Below are 21,528 nucleotides of genomic sequence, written 5' to 3' on the forward strand. Positions count from 1 at the left end.
TTTGGCATCACACCCAGTGCTCCATGCAGTACGTGCCCTCCCTATTACCCACCCCTCTTACACTGTTGGTGGGAATGCAAGTTAGTGCAGCCACTTTGGAGAACAGTGTGGAGACTCCTGAAGAAATTAAGAATAGAGCTTCCCTATGACCCTGCAATTGCACTGCTGGGTATTTACCCCAAAGATACAGATGGAGTGAAAAGAAGGGCCATCTGTACCCCAATGTTTATTGCAGCAATGGCTACGGTCGCCAAACTGTGGAAAGAACCAAGATGCCCTTCAACGGATGAATGGATAAGGAAGATATGGTACATATACACAATGGAGTATTATGCCTCCATCAGAAAGGATGAATACCCAACTTTTGTAGCAACATGGACGGGACTGGAAGAAATTATGCTGAGTGAAATAAGTCAAGCAGAGAGAGTCAAGTATCATATGGTCTCACTTATTTGTGGAGCATAACAAATAACATGGAGGACATGGGGAGATGGAGAGGAGAGGGAGTTGAGGGAAACTGGAAAGGGAGATGAACCATGAGAGACTATGGACTCTGAAAAACAACCAGAGGGTTTTGAAGGGGTGGGGGTGGGGGGGGGTGGGAGGTTCAGGCAGCATTCTTATTCATAGTTGTAAACCTGTAATTAACACAGGGCTGGGGGTGGGATTATTTTGGTGGTTACCTGCTCCAACAACTTTGTCAATGGATATGTTGGTGGCATCCAACTCCTTAGCAAACTCGTGAACTGCTTGGGTAGGGTCTTCGTATGTGTGTGGGTCAACGTAAGTCCTGAGACCTGGAAGTTTTACTGTTTAAGGGAAGGAAGAAAGGCATTATTGTAGCTAGATCTATTTAAATTTTGCTGACACAATTTCATAATCACATTATCAGTGGAAAAAAATCCCCATTAAAAGAAAGTACACCAACTTTAGTTTATTCTCAGGTATCATGGCAATTGGCAGACAGAGAAATTGGACTAAGTATTGAACCACTTAAGGAACAAAGTTTCCCATAATGAAACAAAAGAGGACACACAATGAACTTTCCCTGCAAAGGCATTAGAAGGAAAATGAACTTTCAGAAAGGGGAATCTCAGGGAGAGGATAGTTCAGAATTGAGTGGACCCAGTAATTACTACCAGAAGCATGAGTGAGTGAACACCATCACACTATTACACATTTATGATTCTACAAAGCCTGCAGTAAACAGGTATTTATAACAAGGCCACATCGGACAATAAATCAAAGTTTGTGAAATAATTTCATAAGGTGGAATTATAATTACAGACTAATTAACAAATATAAAACATCATGGTTTTTGTCTGACACTATTCTCCTTTTAGTACCATTCACAATCAAAATTTCACATTGCAATTATAGGTCTTCTTAAACCTGTGAGGATATGTATATATAATGTGAGTATTATATGCATGTATTATTACATGCATGTAAAATTAACTGAAATCTTATTGTATAGATTTTCAACATAGTTAAGGACAATATAGATTCTCTGTAAGTTTAATAATGGTTCTAAGAAGCTAAATTCCAAACATAAATTACATTTATAGTTTATTATATATAAACCTCCTTCATCATATATGTATTTATTTAATTATTCTGAAGGCAAAATTTTTTGTGATGGTCTATAATTAAAATAGCATGGGTGAAAGATTCAGGAGAATCATTTTGGATCTGATTTAATACTAATGAGATTCCTATCATTTGGAAAAATAAGTCACATTAGAAACAATTTGGAATATTCAATAAACTAATTTTCTCTAAAGTAAAACCATTTTTTTTAAGTAAGCTGTATGCCCAATGTGGGGCTTCAATTCACAACCATGAGATCAAGAGTCACATGCTCTACCAGCTGAGCCAGCCAGGCACCCCTAAAACTAAGTTTTAGAAAAGGGATACTAGGATCTATTAAAGTACATAAACATGCTCTAACATTAAAGAATATTGTGTGTGTACTAATATGATGGATTTTTACATTTAATTTTGGTAACATTGGTAAAAAAAATTGGTAACATTGTTTTAGCAAGGGGCAGGGATGACAAATAGTGATATATTTTTTCATTTATCACACATAGTATCAAAAGATTTTTTTTAATACTAAAGTAACAAAATCAGATGTTATCCTTTCCGGTTTAATTTTATAATGAAAGAATCTTAATGATAAATGCAACTGAATATTCTGTGATGACCAAAGACTTCTTCGATTCCATTTTGGACTTTGCATGAAATGGGTGCAAAGACTGAAGACTGCAATTATTCTGGAAAGGATTAGTTCATTGACCTATAAGACATATTTATAAATGCCATGGTTACACCACATAATAATTTATGTTCCTGCAAAGTATCCATAAAAGTTTTGAGTAATGAAATAGAAGCATACAAAAAATGGATTATAAAAATAAATGGTGGTTAGGGAGTAAAAAATCAGTTTTCCTCAGCTATGTCTTCAGATGATTTTGAGACTGTGGAGCAGGTTTGGGAGAGATGGGAAACAAAAGGAGAAGAAAGGCTAACACTCGTCCTACTCAAGCCTGTGTTGACAGGGGCACCACCATAGTCCACCTCTCCATCCTGAGGCCAAGTGCCAATATTTCGAGAAGACATATCTAAGGAGTTACATCCACAGAAATGGGGAAGTGACAAGTCCTTTGCTCTGGCTTGGGCAAACTGTGGAGTAAAATAGCTTTTGAAGGTAAGAACTGTTACTTTTGAAGCTTTTCTACTTTGAACAGCTCAGCAAAAAGAATAAATGAGGTGCCAGAGAAAGAAGGCTCTTGAAAACTTGCTATTCAGGCGCCTGGCATGAGTGCTTGTTATGTGGTTAAGGTCCAATAAATGAGAGAGACTATTTGTCATTATAAGTATTTTCATGTTAAGAGTGTTTATTCACAATTATTAATGTGATTGAGGTTTCTAGAGACAGAATTTGGACTCAGAAGTGTCCATCCCTTTTGAGTTCCCAGATCAGCTTGCAAGCTTCTGCCATTATTGAAAACATTATTGTTTCCTATCAAAACAGATGGCCGAGCCACTCTTCAGGACGGTGGTCTTCTATAGTTTATTATTACACTAAACCTATTTCAATATTATCAGTACCAAAACATTTTACCCTTAAAACAAGCAAACAGATTAAGGAAAGCTCTCATACTTTTCTTGCTTAGGTTAAGGAAAACAGTAAAAGTAACTGTAGACTTACATAAAAAGTCAGGAAATAAAATGTGTCAGAATCTTTTCATGAAGTCAATTTGGTTACATTTTAATGAAGGCTTGCCTCAAAGTTTGGCTAGGCTTATATGATCATTCTGTTTTGATTTATCTCTAGTAGATTGTAAGGTAAAGAATTAGTAAGGTAAGGAAATTAAGTATTACTTTTCAAGGAAAAAGAAACATTTTTAAAGATAAGGTAAAAATCAATTTTTCCCCCAAAATGAAAATTTTTCTTGTAAACAATTACAAATGTTTTACTTTGCTCACCTCAAGGAAATGAAGTTGGAAGCAATATACTAGCATCAGAATTTGCAAAGACCATAATAAAATGAGCTGTCAGGAGCAAAGCCTCAAACATTTTAAATAAGCATTGGTTTTAAACAGCCTTGAAAGTGCGCTTAGAGTTACCTCTCATACCTGGCAGCCCTAGGGTAATATATGTTTTACTAAATAATCTGAAAATTCAATATCGTTTCCAACTAAAATCAATCAAACTCATTTCAATGAAGTAAAATCATATACATTGTTTTTTATCCACACAAAATTTGGGGAACAATACAAATATAAACATACACACATCCCCAAGTAAAATAGCCTATTCACTGTGGGAGTTTTGGCTGCTGACTTTTAACTGCTGACCCTAGAGGTTCCAGGAATCAGGTGATGCAGGATACAAGGCACATAATCCCTTCACACCAATAATTAAGGGCAACATACAGAGTAGCTGGGCTGTGTCAAGAAAACCAGATAATAAACACATGCACACGTGTTAAGCTGCACTACTTTACAGCTCGTTCTGTGCAAACACAATAATTTACATTTCCATTTTACCAGCATGAGTTGCCCTAAGGATAGCAAAAAATAAAAAGACCTAGCCAGAGAGGGCAAGGGGACAGGATCTTAGGAGGTGAAACACATTTCTTTCCTTTTGAAGCAATATTATAGGATTTGTAACAAGGCTGGAGGGAATAGTTCATAGCTAGAGCTTTTTAAAGTAATACCAAATAAATGGTCTGAAATAAACCAGCTGTAGCATTAAGACGCAGAAGGTTTATGACATGCATATAAGTTACCTTATGCCCTTATAGCTAGGATTAAAATGTATTTCTTTTTTGTTTGTCTGTCATAAGAATATTGTGCATTTGAAGAAAATTAAAGTCTCAACCAACTCCCCCAGAAAAACCAACAGCTAAAACAGACTGGAGTGATAGAGGAACCTGTTTACAATTGGGTTACAGTAATTTATCATTGTTCCAAATTCATGAGATTTACAATTCTGATATTAAAAAAAAAAGTATGGTTTTGCTCTAAAGACAATATTTACATTGACTATCTAACCCAAATTAAGAACAACTTAATCCACAGGAATATAACTGCTCTAATTTATGCATAGTGACTGGGACTCTGTGTTTTTTGGGATGATGAAAAAAGCTAGACAAGTATCCTGTAATTTGTTCATTCATTCTTTTACGACTTCTGAGTTGATAACCTAACTAATCTGAAATGATGAAGTGAGGCTACTAGGAAGGTACTACTTTGGCTTTTGTGAATTATTCTGTAAGGAATACAATGAGATGGAGAAAACAGAAAATGCTCTCTGTAAACTCTGTCACTGTGTTCACATTACATCAATTTACATTTTGTAAGACTTTTTTTTTTTTTTTTGCAAGCCACTGTATGTCCCCTGCATGTTAGTTACAGGTAATCAAGCTTTTACTTGAGTTATAACTAGAGCTATAATTTTTAGATGCAAAGCCACTGACTGATATAAAGTATGATGCTGAATTGACAATAATTTTACAAGGCAACAGTGAATGCCAAAGAAAGTAATGCATACAAGACCACATTAGTTATATTGAGATTATTTGAGAGCACATAAATCTATACTAATTTCCATAAGAACATTCCCTTTGAGTCCAGTGATTAGTAATTGCCACATTAAACTGAGCCATAGTTTGGAAAATCAAAACACCTGGGATGATTTATTTTGCCTGAAGAAGAAGAAGAAGAAAAAGAAGAAGAAGAAGAGTCTTCTTATTAGATATAAACACTTCATTTCCTAAAAGAAAGTATTTATTTTAGAAAATGTTAAAAAGACACTAAACTGATTGGTATTAAAATATGAGGGAAAAGTGCAGGCTTTCCTACCAATTGGATATCATATAACTCCAAAATGTAGTTTATTTTAAAGGCTCTCTCCTGGTTGGTTGACAAAACAGAGTAAGGCATTTCACATAAACAGAGGTTGTTTATATTTATTTGGGAGTTAGGAAAAGGAAAAGGTTCCTATTTAGATTTTAGCAAAGGACAAGAAATGAGGAAATTGAAGATACGCTTTGCCTTTCAGCTACGCAGAGCTGACTACAGACCATACTCCACATCATATGCATTATCTGGATAGAAACCAGAGGTTATCCTTCCCTTTAGCTTAAGTATGCTGAAATGTGACCATGTAAAAATTACTTAATGCGGAGCCATGAATTTCCCTCTCCATTTAAAATTAATTTAATTTGCTCAATTCTTTCATAGAACTACTTTTGCATTCTCTTTGTGGGGGAGTTATCCAATTACAAATCAATAACTGGGAAAACTGAAATGGTAAAAACCAAAGCACCAAAACAGCTTAGGAACTTACAATGTCCATTCCCGAAATGAAGCCTTTTTTCATCTGCATTGTGTTTTGACTTGTTATAGCCACAGAACCTGGAGGTTAAGTCAAGGGAAGAGAACACAGAAAGAAAATATACTTAAAGCAATTATCTATGCGCAGAATGTGCAAAGCACAAAAAAGTAAAGCATTTTCCTCAAACAATTAAATGCTTTAGTGAAAGTTTAATGACTTCATATTTTCTAAATCCTTTATAGAAAGCCTCTTTCTCTGGGGACTCTGGAAAGCTGCCTAATGAGGAGATACGTAGAGCTGATTCCCCACTGTGCAGACCCCTTCAGCTCAGTTTTTATAATAGCCTTAGAAAGTGTTTATAGTTTTTTTTTTTTTTTTTTTTTAACAACTACTGTTAGAATGAATGAAGGGTAAAGTCTCCATTGTTAGTGATTAGCGCTATGCTGCTTACTAGTGTTCTGGGTGAGAAAGTGGCAGGGAAATCTGGGGCGTATTTGAAGAGTGAGAGGATAATTGGAAAAAGAAAGTAAAAACTACAAGTGATATCAAGAGAGAGAGGAGAAGTGGAATGTGTTGAAGAGTGGGGCAGGAATTTAATGGAGGAAAGAAAAATCAAAACTGAAGATGGAGAAACAAAAGAAAGGGAGGAGAAGAAAGATCTAGATCTAACTGGAGACATGCTTATTTGTTAAAATACCTCATGGACCACAACCTTTGGATTTTAGTGGCCACTGAGGGGAGCAGGCAAAGCCATAATGAAAGTAAGTGGTAAAAGAGCCCGTGAACTCACCTCCCAATCAAGACGTAGGTGACAACCGTGAGCAGGATAATCGCCACCGCCGCTGAAATGGCAATCATCACTACTTGGCTGTTTTCCCCAGAAATGGAGAAAGCTGTGAGGTAGAGGAAAAAAATAAGAAAAGGCCAGGTATTAACACACCATAACTAACATCTGCACGGAAAAACCATATTTACACCGGTTTTACCTGAAATATGGCTTACTGCTTAAGATAGTGTAGACAGGACTCTTCATTTCGTGTAAAAAAAAAAAAAAAGATATTTCTTACAATGGCGCTTGAAAATTCTAATTAATAAGATAAAGTATTCTGTTTCAATGACATCAATCAAACACACCTTGATTGCCTAGCATGTGAAATATCCTGGGCTGGTTTTGTCTATCCTCACTACAGAGAAACTCACTGGATAAACCAGAAGTTACCAGAGGCACATAGAGAACAGGTAAGAGTTCTAGGAACAAAATGATAAAAACAATCTAATCAAGCTTGTTTAGCCTCCAATATTTAGAGTTATTTAAATGTTTTACAACACATACCACCAACAAATTGTTCTTCTCCCTGTATTTCCTACCTTTGTGAATGGCCCATTACTCACTCACTCACCTAGATGAGGTGTTGGCAAAAAAGGCCCAGGGGTCAAATCTGGCCTGACACCAGTTTTTGTAAAACCCAGGAGTTCACATTTTTTTTATATATATTTTTTAATGGTGGTAAAAAGTCAAAAGAAGATTTCTTGACATGTAAAAATTATATAAAATTCAAGTTTTGGTGCATAAGTAAAATTGTTTTGGAGCACAGCTACATTCAATTGCGTATTGTCTTTGGCCACATTTATGCTACAATAGCCAAGTTGAGTAGGAACAACAGAGACTACACACAAAGCCTGACATATTTATTATCTGTCCCTTTACAGAATAAGCTTACTGACCCTTGAGCTAGACCAATGCTTCTCCAACTTCAGTGTTTCTGATCCAGTTGGTCTAGAATGGGGACCAAGATTATACTTTTCTTGTGAGCTCCCAGTGATGCTGATGCTGCTAATTCCAGTCAACATTTTGACTAGCAAAGATGTAGATCATAAATATGAAGTCATCTTGTCTTTTCCCTTTTCTGATCATTCAATATCCAATATCCGAACTCTTTAAGTGTTTTAGTTTATGTCTTCATTTCTCTTCTGGATTACAATTAGAAATTCCTAATTGGTCTCTATTTACACGGCCATCAGTGTATTCTTTCTAAACCATGAATTTGACCATGTCATTCTCCTGCGTAAACCTTTTGCAGGGCTCTCCATCACTTTTAAGATAAAATGCAAATTCCATACCAGAGCAGGTAAAGCCATTTAAGATCCTAGTCCTTGTCTCTACCCCCAGCCTCAGCTACTAACAAACTCCATAAGCATCCTGATCTCTAGACCTTCTAAAAATATGCTCAGCTCCTGGAACAACCCCTTTCACATGCTCATATTTTAACATATGTTACTCTTGTAATAACTGTCGGTGCACAAATGAATGAGGGATGTATCAAAAGAGCTTAGAAGACAGAGTTTGATTATTTGAATTCCATCTCCTCTCCAGAAGCCAACATCAGATGTTCAGCCTCATCAACATCTAACTTTGGAAGGTTTTCTGGAAAATAATGCTGCTTTAGGAACAGCTAAATGATACAAATGAAGAGACATGGCAGATAGGCTATGAGAAGTTTTCTCAGCATCTGAAAAAAAGAGCTCCAAGTGTGGCAGGATGGCATCCTCATAATATAAACTGCTGCAAGCACTTTATTCTTCACTACCAGCAAACTGTTGTTTACACCACTGTGGCAGTCATGGGAGTGCCTGCTTCGATCTCTCTGCTGCCAAGCCTGCAGTGGCAGACAGCCTCCAGCTGCTGCCCCTTCAGGACCCACCACAGCCTCCATGCACGGGCCATACTCCCCTCTATGACTAACCACCCTGGAGGACCAGAGCCAGGCCCTCCCTGCTTAATGCAGGACTCCTCAAGAGCAGTCTTCATTCTGGGGCTCCCCATGGGCTTGTGAGACCCTCTGAGCTGCACTGCTGTCTGAGGCTCCTCCTTCTCAATGCCTCTCTTTCCCTACAGCTCTTCACAGACAGCTGACCTACATCCCAGCCGGAGGTGCTGCCTGATCACTTCTGCTCTTCCCGCCTGTTTCCCCTACCTGCATTTCCCCCTGTAAAGCTCTTGTAATTCCATCTTCACATCTGCCTCCCAGAAGACTTGGACTGATACATCCCTATGCATGTGCATTGATCTGTGATTAGTCTGCAAAATAACTGAACCTAATGATTCAGTAATGCTCCATAAGCCTATAATAATAACTCGATCTCATGCTTTACATTTTGTACCCTGTAATAACTTATAAAGCCCAGCAAGTTCTACATTCTCTGTACATTTTAGCCAGTTGATAAAATAAAGGTCAGTGAAACTGGGAGGGGAAACATGATAGAAGGAAGGGGACTTCTCCATTTCTTTTATTGTCACAGGCAATAGAACATCTCTGCAATTTCCTCCAGCTCTAAATAGCTATGAATCCTGGAGACTATCTAAAGCACATAATCAAACTGATTGTTTTTGCTGGTGAAATTAGCAAACACTTTAATGAGTAATATTGACTAAATGCATAATAGAGTTGTCCAATGACTTTATGTGGCATGCTGCTAAACATTGATATCTATTATGTGTCTTAGAAACTCATTTTGAATATTTAATCCCACAAATAAACTGCTTCTCCCATTTCTAGTGAGGCACTGCCCATTTTAGTATAGCCTATACATACTGCCAGCTTCCTCTCCCTAAAGCAGGCTGGTTAGGAGCTCATTCTTGTGAACCAGAACACCTGGATTTGCACTTACTTGTTGTGTGACATAATACCTCATTGTTGTGAGGATTAAATGGGATTAAACGGGCTAATGCAGTTAAAACACTTAAAACAGTGCCAAGCATGTAGTAAGTGCTTAATAAATGTTACATATTTTTATTATTTCATTTCCTCAGTGAAAAACTGGCAAAAAGTGCTGTGGATTCCATGTCTGCCCACTGAGGGTTTCTAGACAGTTGACTGTGTTTCCAAGCATGCTACAGCTTCATACTCTTCATACTTCTTGCTTTGGAGATGTTGCCTAGACTCCAGGGATGCTTCTTCACTCCTATAAACTCTACCACTCCAACATTACATATATATACATAATTAATTAATTAATATGTACATATATAAATAAATATATTTTAATATGCAATCACAGCACTGGATCAGTACTCCAAAACTTGGAGATTCTAGGGTCATTGACCCCACTTATTGGCTATACAACCTGAGGAAAAAAACATATAAACTCTGTGTCCTAGGCCACATAAAAAGGAAATAATAGTATTTGAATAGCTTACCAAACAGGACGAGATAATATGACTTATGAGAATGCTTAATATATTATCACATAAATACATGGGTTCTAGTATCAGACCCATAATTTACCAATGGTATGATTTTGGAAAGCTTACTTAAACCTCCCTATTCAGTTTCCTCATTGGTAAGAAGATGATAATTACTGTAAAAACTAAGACATTTTAACCAAGTTCAAAAAATATTATCTAAATTCCAGGTAAAGATATACTTTGTTCTATTGAAAACTATGTATATGTGTTATGAATGAGAAATTTTCATATAATTTTTTTAAATAAAAACTAGAAAAAATTAAAAAATAAGAAGTACAATAAATAGCAAATTGTTAAAAGAAATCCAAACATGAGACTTTATATATATAATATATAAATATTATATAATATATAAATATCACTATATAACAAATAAGACTCTAAAGTTCTTAGAATTTTAAGAAGATATCATTTTGATTTAAAAAAATAGAAACTTAGGGGTACCTGGGTGGCTCAGTTGATTAAGTATCTGATTCTTGGTTTTGGCTCAGGTCGTGATCTCAGGGTCATGAGACTGAGCCCCATATCAGGCTCCACACTCACTGGAGAGTCTGCTTGAAGATTCTCTCACTCTGCCCTTACCCCCATTCTCTCTCTCTCTCTCTCAAATAAATCTTAAAAAAAATAGAAAGTTGATTTTTGTCTTTTTTTCCCTGGCTAAGACAAAAAATACTTTTTTTTTTCTCATCTACATTTAAAGGCTGGAATAATTCTATGCTGAAGCAGCAAGAATAAATTGATTTCTTTTTTTTTTAAATCAAACTGAGGGAGACTGGGTGACTCAGTAAGTGAAGTGTCTGCCTTCAGCTCAAGACATGAACCAGGGTCCTGCAACTGGCTCCCTGCTGAACGGAGAGTCAGCTTCCCCCACTCTCTCTGCTCCTGTTCCTGCTCCTGCTCTCTCTCGCGCTCTCTTTTTTGCTCTCTCTCTCAAGCAAATAAATAAAATCTTTAAAAATAAATAAATAAATAAATAAATCAAGCTGCTCAACTCAATGATTTTTATAAATGAGGAGGAGGTGTTATAAAGCACATCTTTTCCTTATCCTCTCTTCAACTGCTCTATCAATCAGTGGAAGTATTGCAAATATAAAACTTATCTGGCAAAACCTATAGTTTTCAAATGGGATTATTTCTTAAACCTCAGACAGTGAAGCCTCAGAAGTGGTTCATGCAGAAGGCCACCCCAGCAATATCTGTAGTAAATCTGGAGCCACATTCATGTATTGTAATTTGTTGTTCCCTTTGCATATTTACATATCAGATAGAGTTAAGTGCTGATTAAGAACATGCATGTGTGGAACATAATGAAGGTTTATCTAATGGTGATCTGACCCTCCTGTCCCTCAATATGCCTAATTTCTACTACAGGGATATAATGAACATTTGTTTCTTTCTCTTCCTGGGAATTGTGATCTTTCTTGGTAAAGCAAATGTAGATTTTGTTGTTGTTCACTTAAATATCATTTAAAAGTTTGATAGAAAAATTCAATTTGTAATCATTTCAGAAGAAGAGATTTTTCTGCAGTGACCCTGGCAGGCTCAGTTGGTGGAGCAGGCAACTCTTGATCTCAGGGTTGTGAGTTCAAGCCTCTTGTTGGGTGTAGAGATTATTTGAAAATAAAATCTTAAAAAAAAAAGAAAAAGAAAAAAGAAACTTGTTTCGCACTACTTAAACATTAACAAAGAGATTTAGAACTACTAATGTCAAATTGCAATTAAATGTTTTTATTGTGTCACCTAAAATTTTAAATTTGTTTTTAAAACTTGTTTAGATGTACTTTCATGGCATTTTGTACCATTTCGATTTGAATGTTCTCAGAGATGGATTTCTCCTTGAAACCTAGTCCCAGAGTGAAGACTGTTCGGAGAGGAATCCTGCATTAGTCAGAAAAGGCCTGACACCAGTTCCCTTGCAGTGTTTAGTCCACAAGGGAAGTGTGACCCGTGTATGGTGGCTGTGGTGGGTCCTGAAGGAGCAGCAGCTGGAGGTTGTCTGCCCACTGCAGGCTTGGCAGCAGGGAGATCGGAGCAGGCACTCCCATGACGCCACAGTTGGGTAAACATGTATATCCATCACGGAGGATTAGGAGAGGTCTTGAAGTATAGACTTGTGCTTTTGAGGATGGCAGCTCCCCTTTGAGTTAGAAGAACTGTAATGTTTCAGCTGTGAGCCAATACTTTCTAAGAACACTAGATTATCAGTACCTTGTAGGAGGTACAGCTTGTTATTATAAGAAGCATTTCCAATCACCTGATCAAAAGTGTGCCATAAAATAACTACCTGATAGAGTAACTACTATACTAACTTGAACAGTTTTCATAATTTATGTTAATCTTCAATGTTTCTATTAGATATGGATTATGGGCATAATAAAAATATTACTGTACCAAAGCCAACATGATTTTAATGTCATGAACAAAATATTTAGATAAGAAATATGCATGCTAGGAGAAATGGCAAATTGGAAAAACCAGAAGAGATTACTGGGTTTCCTTTCAGGACAGTGCTGGTCATTGTCAGACCCTTCCCAGATAGTCTCTTTCTAAAGGGTGTTCATCTTTGATTGCTTTTCTAGGCTAATTTACAACTGAATTTAAGTTGCAAGCAACTGAGTGATGTATATAATTTCTCCCATTATAATTAAAATAAAACATACACTGGAGACATAAATGGTTTATGTGCAGTAGAAAAGATTACTCCAATCATTACATTTATTGTCCTATAGGATATTAGTCTGTTTGGGACAAATTAATAAGTTTGCTTAAGTATTCCTGATTGCCTATATAGATACACACACAAATATGTATTTATATGTATGTATGTATCTGTTCTTCAAATTTTCCTTTAAACCTGTTTAATCTAAAAAAATAAATAAACCCGTTTAATCTTTTGGAGGAGATAATGAACATAAATAAAATATAGGTAAATACATAAACATCTCCTCATTAATTAATAAATTAAATAAAATCCTTAGATTGAATGTGTGTTCACTCTGTATTAGTACTACGGCCATGATATTAACTTTTTAAACACTATATTTCAGCAGACGATTTTTCTAATATGAAGCAAATGCATTTGAAGAAAAGAGAAATACCACTGGGAAAAAGTTTGCCAATTTTAGATGTATTTATGCCAAATTTGGTGTCAGACACATAAGACTATCCAAACTGCTTGTGAATGTGAATGAGGTGATAAATCACGATTTAGAAAATCCTCAGTCTCCAAGCAACACAAGATTGAATGTATTAAGGATTAAAACAATATTAAAATCCTCATGGATATCAGCAAGTTTTTTTTTGTTGTTTTTTGTTTTTGTTTTTTTTATAGTTCACTGAATTATGCAATGAACCCAGAACATCTGGATTAACAAGTACTGGGAGTATGTTTCCATATTACATAATTTTCCTCAAAGCAATTTATGGCCAGTAGAGGACCAGTAGCATTTCAGCATTCGAACATGTTTGGTGTGTAAAAGAGAAAAACAACAACACAGATGCATACCCACACAAACACAAATCTGCAGACTCAATACCATACAAATTGTCAAATATTTCAAGCAATTTACTTTCAGTGTATCTTAATATGTAAATATTATCTAAATGTTAACGATTAAAATTTAGAGAAAATGAGAATGAATTATCAGAGACCTTTACAGCAGCCCTCCCCCAACACATGACGCTGGAATAATACGTACAGTCCGGGCTAGTTTCAAACTCAAACTTGCGACTGTTGGTCCCGTATCCAGCTGCCGTTCGGGCTCGGATTTGGAATACGTAAGTAGTGTCAGGCTTGAGGCTACTGATGGTAACATTCGTGCCTCTTGCCCTCAGAATGGTATAACTTGTCTCTTGCTCCTGCTTTGAGGTAAGAAAAATCATGTTAAAATCAAATCTTCATAATACTATCAAAGGATAAAAAGGTGAACCACTCAAAACCAGTTCTTTCAGATTTTAACACAGAGCATAAGACATAGAAAAAAGACGACAATCATTTCACTCTCTGAATGCAGTAGAGGCATAAAGAATTTCCTAACTTGGGTAAAATGATTTGTGTCCTGCACATGAAGCAGGGAAAGTTTTCATTCTTACCAGTTCGTGAATATGCCAGTGAAAATATCTTTTCTTCCAAGCTAAGCTTTGATCTAATTGCAAAATAAACTTACAATGAGGAAAATACTCCTGTGAATTAAACTTAATAGCAATGCCCTACTGATTCTCAGAAAAATATTTTTTATCGATTATGAAATATTAAACTCAGAAAAGGTCCAGGTTTTAGTATATTGCTGCCCAAGCGAGCACAAGTCCAGGTTTTCCATATAGCTCTACATTCATAACTTTCTCAGCATCAGTTATATGTGCACTGTATTTATTCTAAGTCACTGTGGTTTAGTAGAGACAAATATGTCCAGATTAGAGATATTTCCCCAAAGGATCTCCATCAGGGGATCCTTTGTATATTGTCTACAAATTGTATATTAGGGGAATCACAGTGCACATTAACAGGAAAGTTTTTTGTGTGTGTCAAGCCTTGTATAGAAAAAATGGATTTACACAGAATTGTGTTTTTCCCCTAAGGCACATTAATATACACTGAGTATTTTATGGGGAACCCGATTTTGAACAATGGTGGAATTTCCCTGCACCTGGGGTGAGGCCTAGAGTGGATATCCTTAACCAAAATGACGTAGAATATTACAGAAGAAGTATACATTACAGATACTTTGTGCTGACTAGTTAACGATGCTAGTTATGTACTAGATAGCATGTAAGCTGGTATATTAAAAAATGAAGAGGATCAAATATATTGATTTTACAGAAATAATTATTTCACTTGCTAAAAAAATTGTTGAGCCTATACCCAAAACCTGACTCTGCTCATCACCGGTAGTGAACTAGTCAAGAAAGCTAGACCTTACAAAGCTTAAATTCTAGGGAAACATTCTAAATATTTCCAAGTATTACATACATTTGGGAATAATTTTTAAATTTATGTATGTCCAATATAAATATTTATATAAGCAGATATTAAAGATAATGTTGCACATACATTTGTATCTAGTTTTAAAATGCTTAGGGAATAATGAATAGATACAACCATTTTTTTCCTGCCACTGGTTAATATTGTTTTAATACAAGGATGAACATTGTACTTTGTTAGTAAATTTGAAAGTTCAGAATTTTTTATGTTCATAATAGATACAAATATAAATTAACTGCATTTTTTAATTGGTCCTGTAGATCTAAAGTTTAGGTGCATCCTGGCTTTCCTATCCAGTCTGAACTGAGATGTGTCATTTTTCTTTTTATTTTGTTGCATCGTCTATAAAACATGGATTCTTACATTTGCCCAAACAATCTTGTCACACTTTTAAAAATAGAAGATCATGATCAGATGACTATTTCACAGTGCTATCTCCAGAGGAGGACCAAAAGCTAACATATAAGTTATTTATACTATGACTTTAGCACAATGAAGTTGATTAGGTCTCTCTTTTCTTTTAATGAAAGAGATGTTCCTTTTCCCGCATGGGATAGTATGGAAAAAAAAAAATGGCATCACGCTTATGAAATACATTAACCTCAATAAACAGAATAACTACACAATGCAAATGAATGTTTATACATTACGCTTTTTTTGCGAATTGACCATACCACTAATTTTCATTTCTCTAATAATCCATTCTCATGTAGAGCAAGGCATGTAATACAGGAAAACACACTAAAGGAGGAGTCATGGCTGCCAGGATTCGAAACCAAGACCTGTTCACTAGCAATGAGGCTGTGAGAAATTCAAATAATGCCATTGACTCCGTTTTCTTACTTGTGAATGAACCCAATTATCAAATTTCATAGGATCATCAGACAACTCAAAATAAAATCATGTACACAGAAGTGTTCGATAAATGCACAATTTGATTTTAGGTCATTTGCAAATACTTTGTCAGCTGCCCACAAATATGTTTTATTCACATTAGTAGCTATAAAACCATCCAGCTCTGATGAGATTTGAATATCTTACTTTCGAACCTATCTATAATTTAAAACCAGGGAGAAATAAGTACCATTTAGAGGTGATGAAATACTATAGCCTAAATTCTACTTATAAATAATCATATACCTATTTTTATAATTGTATCACGGAACCACAATTTTATGACATGGAGCAAACTTATCCATCCACTCCCACCTTCCAAATTACCTTGTACAGTATCAAGAAAGCTTTTCATTGCAAGTTCAACAATACAATGGCTTTGCTATTAGTTCAATGTTCCCATCTGTACTGAATGAAATTCATGTGAATGTGAAAGTCAGGAAGTGATGCTGAAGGCAATGCACTAAGGAGTAGCTCAGCAGTAGGCTAAGGAATCACTGTGAAATAATTGGTAGAACAGGGGTCTCAGCAGAGGACATAAATGTCATTTCTAATGCCATAACTAGATGGCTTAAGTTTGGTGCTGACATCTTCGCTGTGACATATTGTTATAGAATGGGGGATATTTGACACAATTATTTCAAAACTCTCCCTACTGATAAATCAAAGGTATCACATGACCAGAGTTCCAAAGAGTTTTACCGCTTCTTAGCAACACCATTGGGTTCTTTGCAAGTACACAGCTCATGAGAAGGTTACCTCTTTCCCTACACAGCCCAACCCTTTAACATCATCTCCCCACCTTTTCATAGTATTTGACCTCGTAGTCCAATATGATCCCATTAGGGTGCTCAGGTTCCTGCCAAGATAAAGAGATGCTGTTTCTGGACGTTCGATCCTTCTTAATCATCATGACAGGCGATGGAGCTGTAGAGAAACAATGGGAAGAGATCGTGGGAGGACTCGAATCAATCCAATTAGGAAGGTTGGTAAAGGAGAGAAGAGGAAGAAGGGAACAAGCAAATGCAGGCCATCCTTGCTCTAATCTTTGGCAAGAAAGCACTATCTCCATTTCAAAGGCTCTGGAGTATTAATCTGGCCCCAAATCAAGCCTCAGCAGCTGGATTATAGCCCTGGTACATACAGGCCTATGGAAAATGAGCTGAGATTTTCAGCTGCTGGTGGACTAGTGGCAAGTGAGCAGATGTTTTCAATCTGCTACTATAATGTAAGCAATGAAATATATTTGATATATTAAAAAAAGAACAAAACATCAGGGCTACCTATTTGTTATAATGTTGCAAAGTTATTAATGCCAGATTCTGCAGCTCATTGATACCATTTTCATATGCAACTCTGTAAGAGGACTGGAAGCTATTATGCAAAAGAAGTCCCATGGTATCTATAGGTAATAATAATATTTAGTGTATTGTAAATGGACAGGGTTTAGAACATATTATAGTAGGTCTTGACTTTTCACAAAAATCTCTCATGAGTAAAAATATTTATCAGGAAACAATAATCATCTGCTTTTGTATTTTTATTTCTTAAAATGAAAATGTTTACTAAGAAGTACAAAGGAACTGACTGCTTTTTGTGTCACAAATCTCTGGATATATACTGAGGTATCTTATTAGGTGTTGACTCTATATTGATTATGTTTTGCTATGCATTATCAAAAGTACAGAATAAGAATAAAAAGCATCTGTTTGGATCAGATATCATACAATCACCCTCATTTCTAATGGAAGATTAAATATATTTTAAGTGATCTCCCACTTCAAATCCTTCCATTAAAAAGAAACATGCATACTATCCCTCAGTGCACTTCTGGTTTCAAAAATCAATGTTGGTACACTGGTCCGCTGAAATATCGCACGGTGGGGTTTAGCAGCATCCCGTCCTGAGAGAATGTAGCAAAATAAACTGCAAACATGAAACAACCCAAAATCAAGAATCCTCAAGTACATTAACTGTTGATCGTTGTCATTGCTAAACGAACTATTTTCTTATAAAGATTTTTCTCGAGTACCATTAGAATCCTATGTATTTGTATTCCCTTTAATAGCTAGCATTAGAAGTTTTGTTTTTGTGGATTTGATGTTTCTGTGATTGTCACATGCTAAATTTTGTGTCTAACTTCTCAAACCGTTCCTGTACATAAATGCCTTTCATTTTTATTCCTCACTTAAAATTAGAGTTTTCATTAAGCCTGCCTCATGACACTTTATTAGAAAGGGTAAGTCTAAATGAAGAATCCATTGCAATAAGTTTCCCATCCTCCTATTTCTATTATTTGTAAGAGCTTATGAACTCTTTTGTAACTAAAGCATCATTAATTTAATGGCCTGGAAATGATTATTTAATCTTTTGCCAAGGAAAAATGTAGGTGTTGCTTTTCTGATGGAAAAGTAAATACATTCTCTTATTCATATTTTGCTCCCATTAGCAGTTACTGTCATTTCATGTAACTTATCATAATTTACCTTTCATATTTAATTTTCACCTACTCATTATTATAATTTTATTTCCTGGATTGGCCTCATCATACTCTTATCCTCCACCCCCCTGACCAGTAGTGGTCTGATGTTCTGAAATTGATTTTAAGCAAATGATAATTTATTTTGGTTATATTTAGTTAAAATTTTATAAATGTATTCAATGTTTCTAAATATATCACTCAGTTATAAGTAAATAAAAATATGTTAATTTTTTGAGAATTCTTTTCTTTTAACCTAACCCTGCTACTTAAAAAAAAAATAATTCATTATCCAATTGTTAATAGAAAAATTATAGTCTTAACATCCTGGGAAATAAATTTTGGTTTTTGTACAAAAACAGAGAAATTCCACTAATTTTCCTGCTGATTAAATCCACTAAAAGAGTAATTTTAATATATACTTAATGGGGCATTTCAAAGATGGTTGATGTTGGAACAATTTCCTAATAAACCCATGGAGACCCTACACTTATTCCATATCACCAGGAAACTGGCTTATTTTCCCTTACAGTTAAAATACATTTTCAAAGAAATTTTGAAAATTATCATGTATGGCATCTCTCCTTAAAAAAACACACATCAAAAAACAAAAAAAAAAAACAAACACACAAAAAAACAAGACAGAAACACATTCATTTCAAAGAATGTTTGTGAAGAAGATTGTATTAACTTTTTAATGAAAGCTTTGCAGGCTGTTTGGGGTCTGCCCAAATTTTACTGCTTCTGCACTGAGCGAGGCTTTATAACTTGAAATTCTTCAAAGGTCTCTGAGCAAGCTGCAGGGCCCTGTTTGACTGTAATAAATAGTCTTTTGTAATTCCACACTTACTTAAGTAGAGGCAATTGCTCCAAGCTTGTGCCATCTCTAAGTTAAATGAACCTTTTCTGATTGCTGCTTTTAGGCCCCTGTTAAGTCATTTGTTCTGCTCTTTTAATACACGCCTCTTGTGTTGGCTGCATGTCAGCAGTTTCAACCCAGTGCACCAGCTGGAATCCCGTTACATTTAGGTAATGCTCATCAATATTTTAATATTAATAAATAATTAACAGAACTTGTTTTTCTCTCTCCTAATAAATAATTTTAAGACATGATAAAACGTACTGCAGAAAGAGATGAATTCTATGGGCACGCCACTGTATCAATGCTTTTTAAAGCGTTTTCTAGAATACTCTTAACTCACACCTTGAAGTATAAGTCATCCATACTTCCTCATGTGCTCATAGAATCTGTAATATTAATGAGAAACCATAATATGGTTCACATTTCTTTAGGTTAGTTTCTTTAGTGATTTGTTCAAAGTACTAATTTCTAAAATCCACAGAAATCTTTCAGTTTATCATTATGTTGTGTAAGAGAACATGGTATTGCAATGCATATCATAAAACAGATTTGATTTATTTTGTCTTCATTTCTTTCTTTTTTTTTAATTTTGTGATTTGAAAGAACGGTGGGTTATAGTCCCATAGAATGAAAAAAAATTCATCCCAAGACTAGAGAAGTACTCAGCGCTAGTGTAAGAAATACACAGGAGGAGAACAAGTCTTCCCCAATAAGGAGGAACAACAATTACTGGTGAACACCCCAGTAGTTCCAGATTGGGCATTTTAATCTGGTGCCTCTTTTATATACCTTAAATGATATATACCTGAAATGACTCTTTTATCAAGATGAAGAAATTGATCATAAAGTGGGCTATTGTGAAACTGGTCCAAGCCTCTATATAGGTTAGTAAATGCAGACTTCTGGAAAGGGGGAAGGATATATATATATATATATATATATATATATATACATACACACACATATGTGTGTGTGTGTGTGTGTGTGTAGTGGTAACAAGAAAAATTAAAACAGTAGGAAGGATATAATTTTTAGTAAGTTAATAGCCCTCTTTATTTATTTATTTATTTATTTTTTAATAGCCCTCTTTAAAATAATACCTTGGTGTGTAAAATACATTTTGTGGTATTGGTGTTTGAGAGGAAGCAAATATTTGACCCTTAGCTTTTGCTATTCTGGGTACAGTTGAATATACACACATCCTTTGGAGAATAAAGAAAGGAGACGTGATTTAAATATAATACATTTTAACCGAAATATTTCTTAAAAGAATAAACATACAAGAAAAATCTTGGGGGGAGGGGAAAAGAGGTTCATGAATCGCACAGGTATCTGTCCTCTATGAAGCTTTCCTATACTGACACTATACCACTGAGAAGTTCTGAACACTCCAGGTACTAAAAAAAAAATCTTGTGTTGCCACAGTGGACTTGCTCATGACTCTTTCAATTAATTCTTCTTCAAAATTTTTCTTTGTCATGACATAGAGCTATAAAGATATTCAGATATTTTCACCTTATATTGTCTACTAGTATGTGTTTTGTAAAAACTGGTATCAAAATACTTTTCAATTGTTATTCTAAGGAGACATCACTTTCTGGGAACGGAGGATTGAATGCTCACTTGGTGCTTACTTCCCTAATTCCAGACCACTGCATCTGGCAGCCTCTTGAATCACAAACATGCAGTAGCTAGTCCAGAGGACAGAGAAACAAGGCAGTATATCCCTTAATAGTTAATAAATGAACCCTAGTTATTTATTTATAGAGGAAAGGTAAGATTTCCTCTCATTGTCAGGGTAACCTGAGCCATTGATTACATCTAATGAAATAATAATAATAAAAAAAAATTACAATGAAGAAGCAAAAAATGTTGGGCTAAAGAGATTTCCTTGTAAAGAGATTGAGTTAGAAATGGGGCTTGTATGAGTTACACTTGATATACTTATATGCCAAACCTACTGACAGACATGGAAGAGATTCATTATTTTAACCACAGTGTTTTTAAGCTAAATTTACTATTATTCTGAAGCTAAAATATGACCCATCCTTAGAATCAGGAAGTCAAAACTTCAAAATTCAACTCCTAAAAGATCTGGTTTGGTTTGTTTTTATTGGGACTTTCCTCTTTCTGGGTTTGGGAATTTCTAATGAACCTCTGAGGTATCTGTGGTTTAGAGATTGGACAAGTTAAAGTAATAACAAAAAGGATTCAGTGT

The 21,528-nt window shown here is 35.3% G+C and overlaps 1 protein-coding gene across 2 annotated transcripts in view; it reads right to left on the reverse strand.

Moving 5' to 3' along the window:
• EPHA3 (EPH receptor A3) overlaps positions 1–21,528 on the reverse strand; it is a 364,949-nt gene that overhangs the window by 65,146 nt on the left and 278,275 nt on the right. Inside the window, exons 6-10 of one of the 2 annotated variants that reach the window (XM_046003412.1) lie at positions 16,772–16,896; positions 13,793–13,952; positions 6,639–6,741; positions 5,861–5,928; positions 684–809 (exon numbers count right to left, since the gene is read on the reverse strand). In XM_046003412.1, the coding sequence (XP_045859368.1) occupies positions 684–809; positions 5,861–5,928; positions 6,639–6,741; positions 13,793–13,952; positions 16,772–16,896 (582 nt within the window). Of the gene's footprint in view, positions 1–683; positions 810–5,860; positions 5,929–6,638; positions 6,742–13,792; positions 13,956–16,771; positions 16,897–21,528 lie in introns of both variants that reach the window. The other variant, XM_046003410.1, reaches the window with a different exon arrangement.

This window comes from Meles meles, chromosome 4 (genome assembly GCF_922984935.1).
Source record: "Meles meles chromosome 4, mMelMel3.1 paternal haplotype, whole genome shotgun sequence".
NCBI classification, from domain to species: domain Eukaryota; kingdom Metazoa; phylum Chordata; class Mammalia; order Carnivora; family Mustelidae; genus Meles; species Meles meles.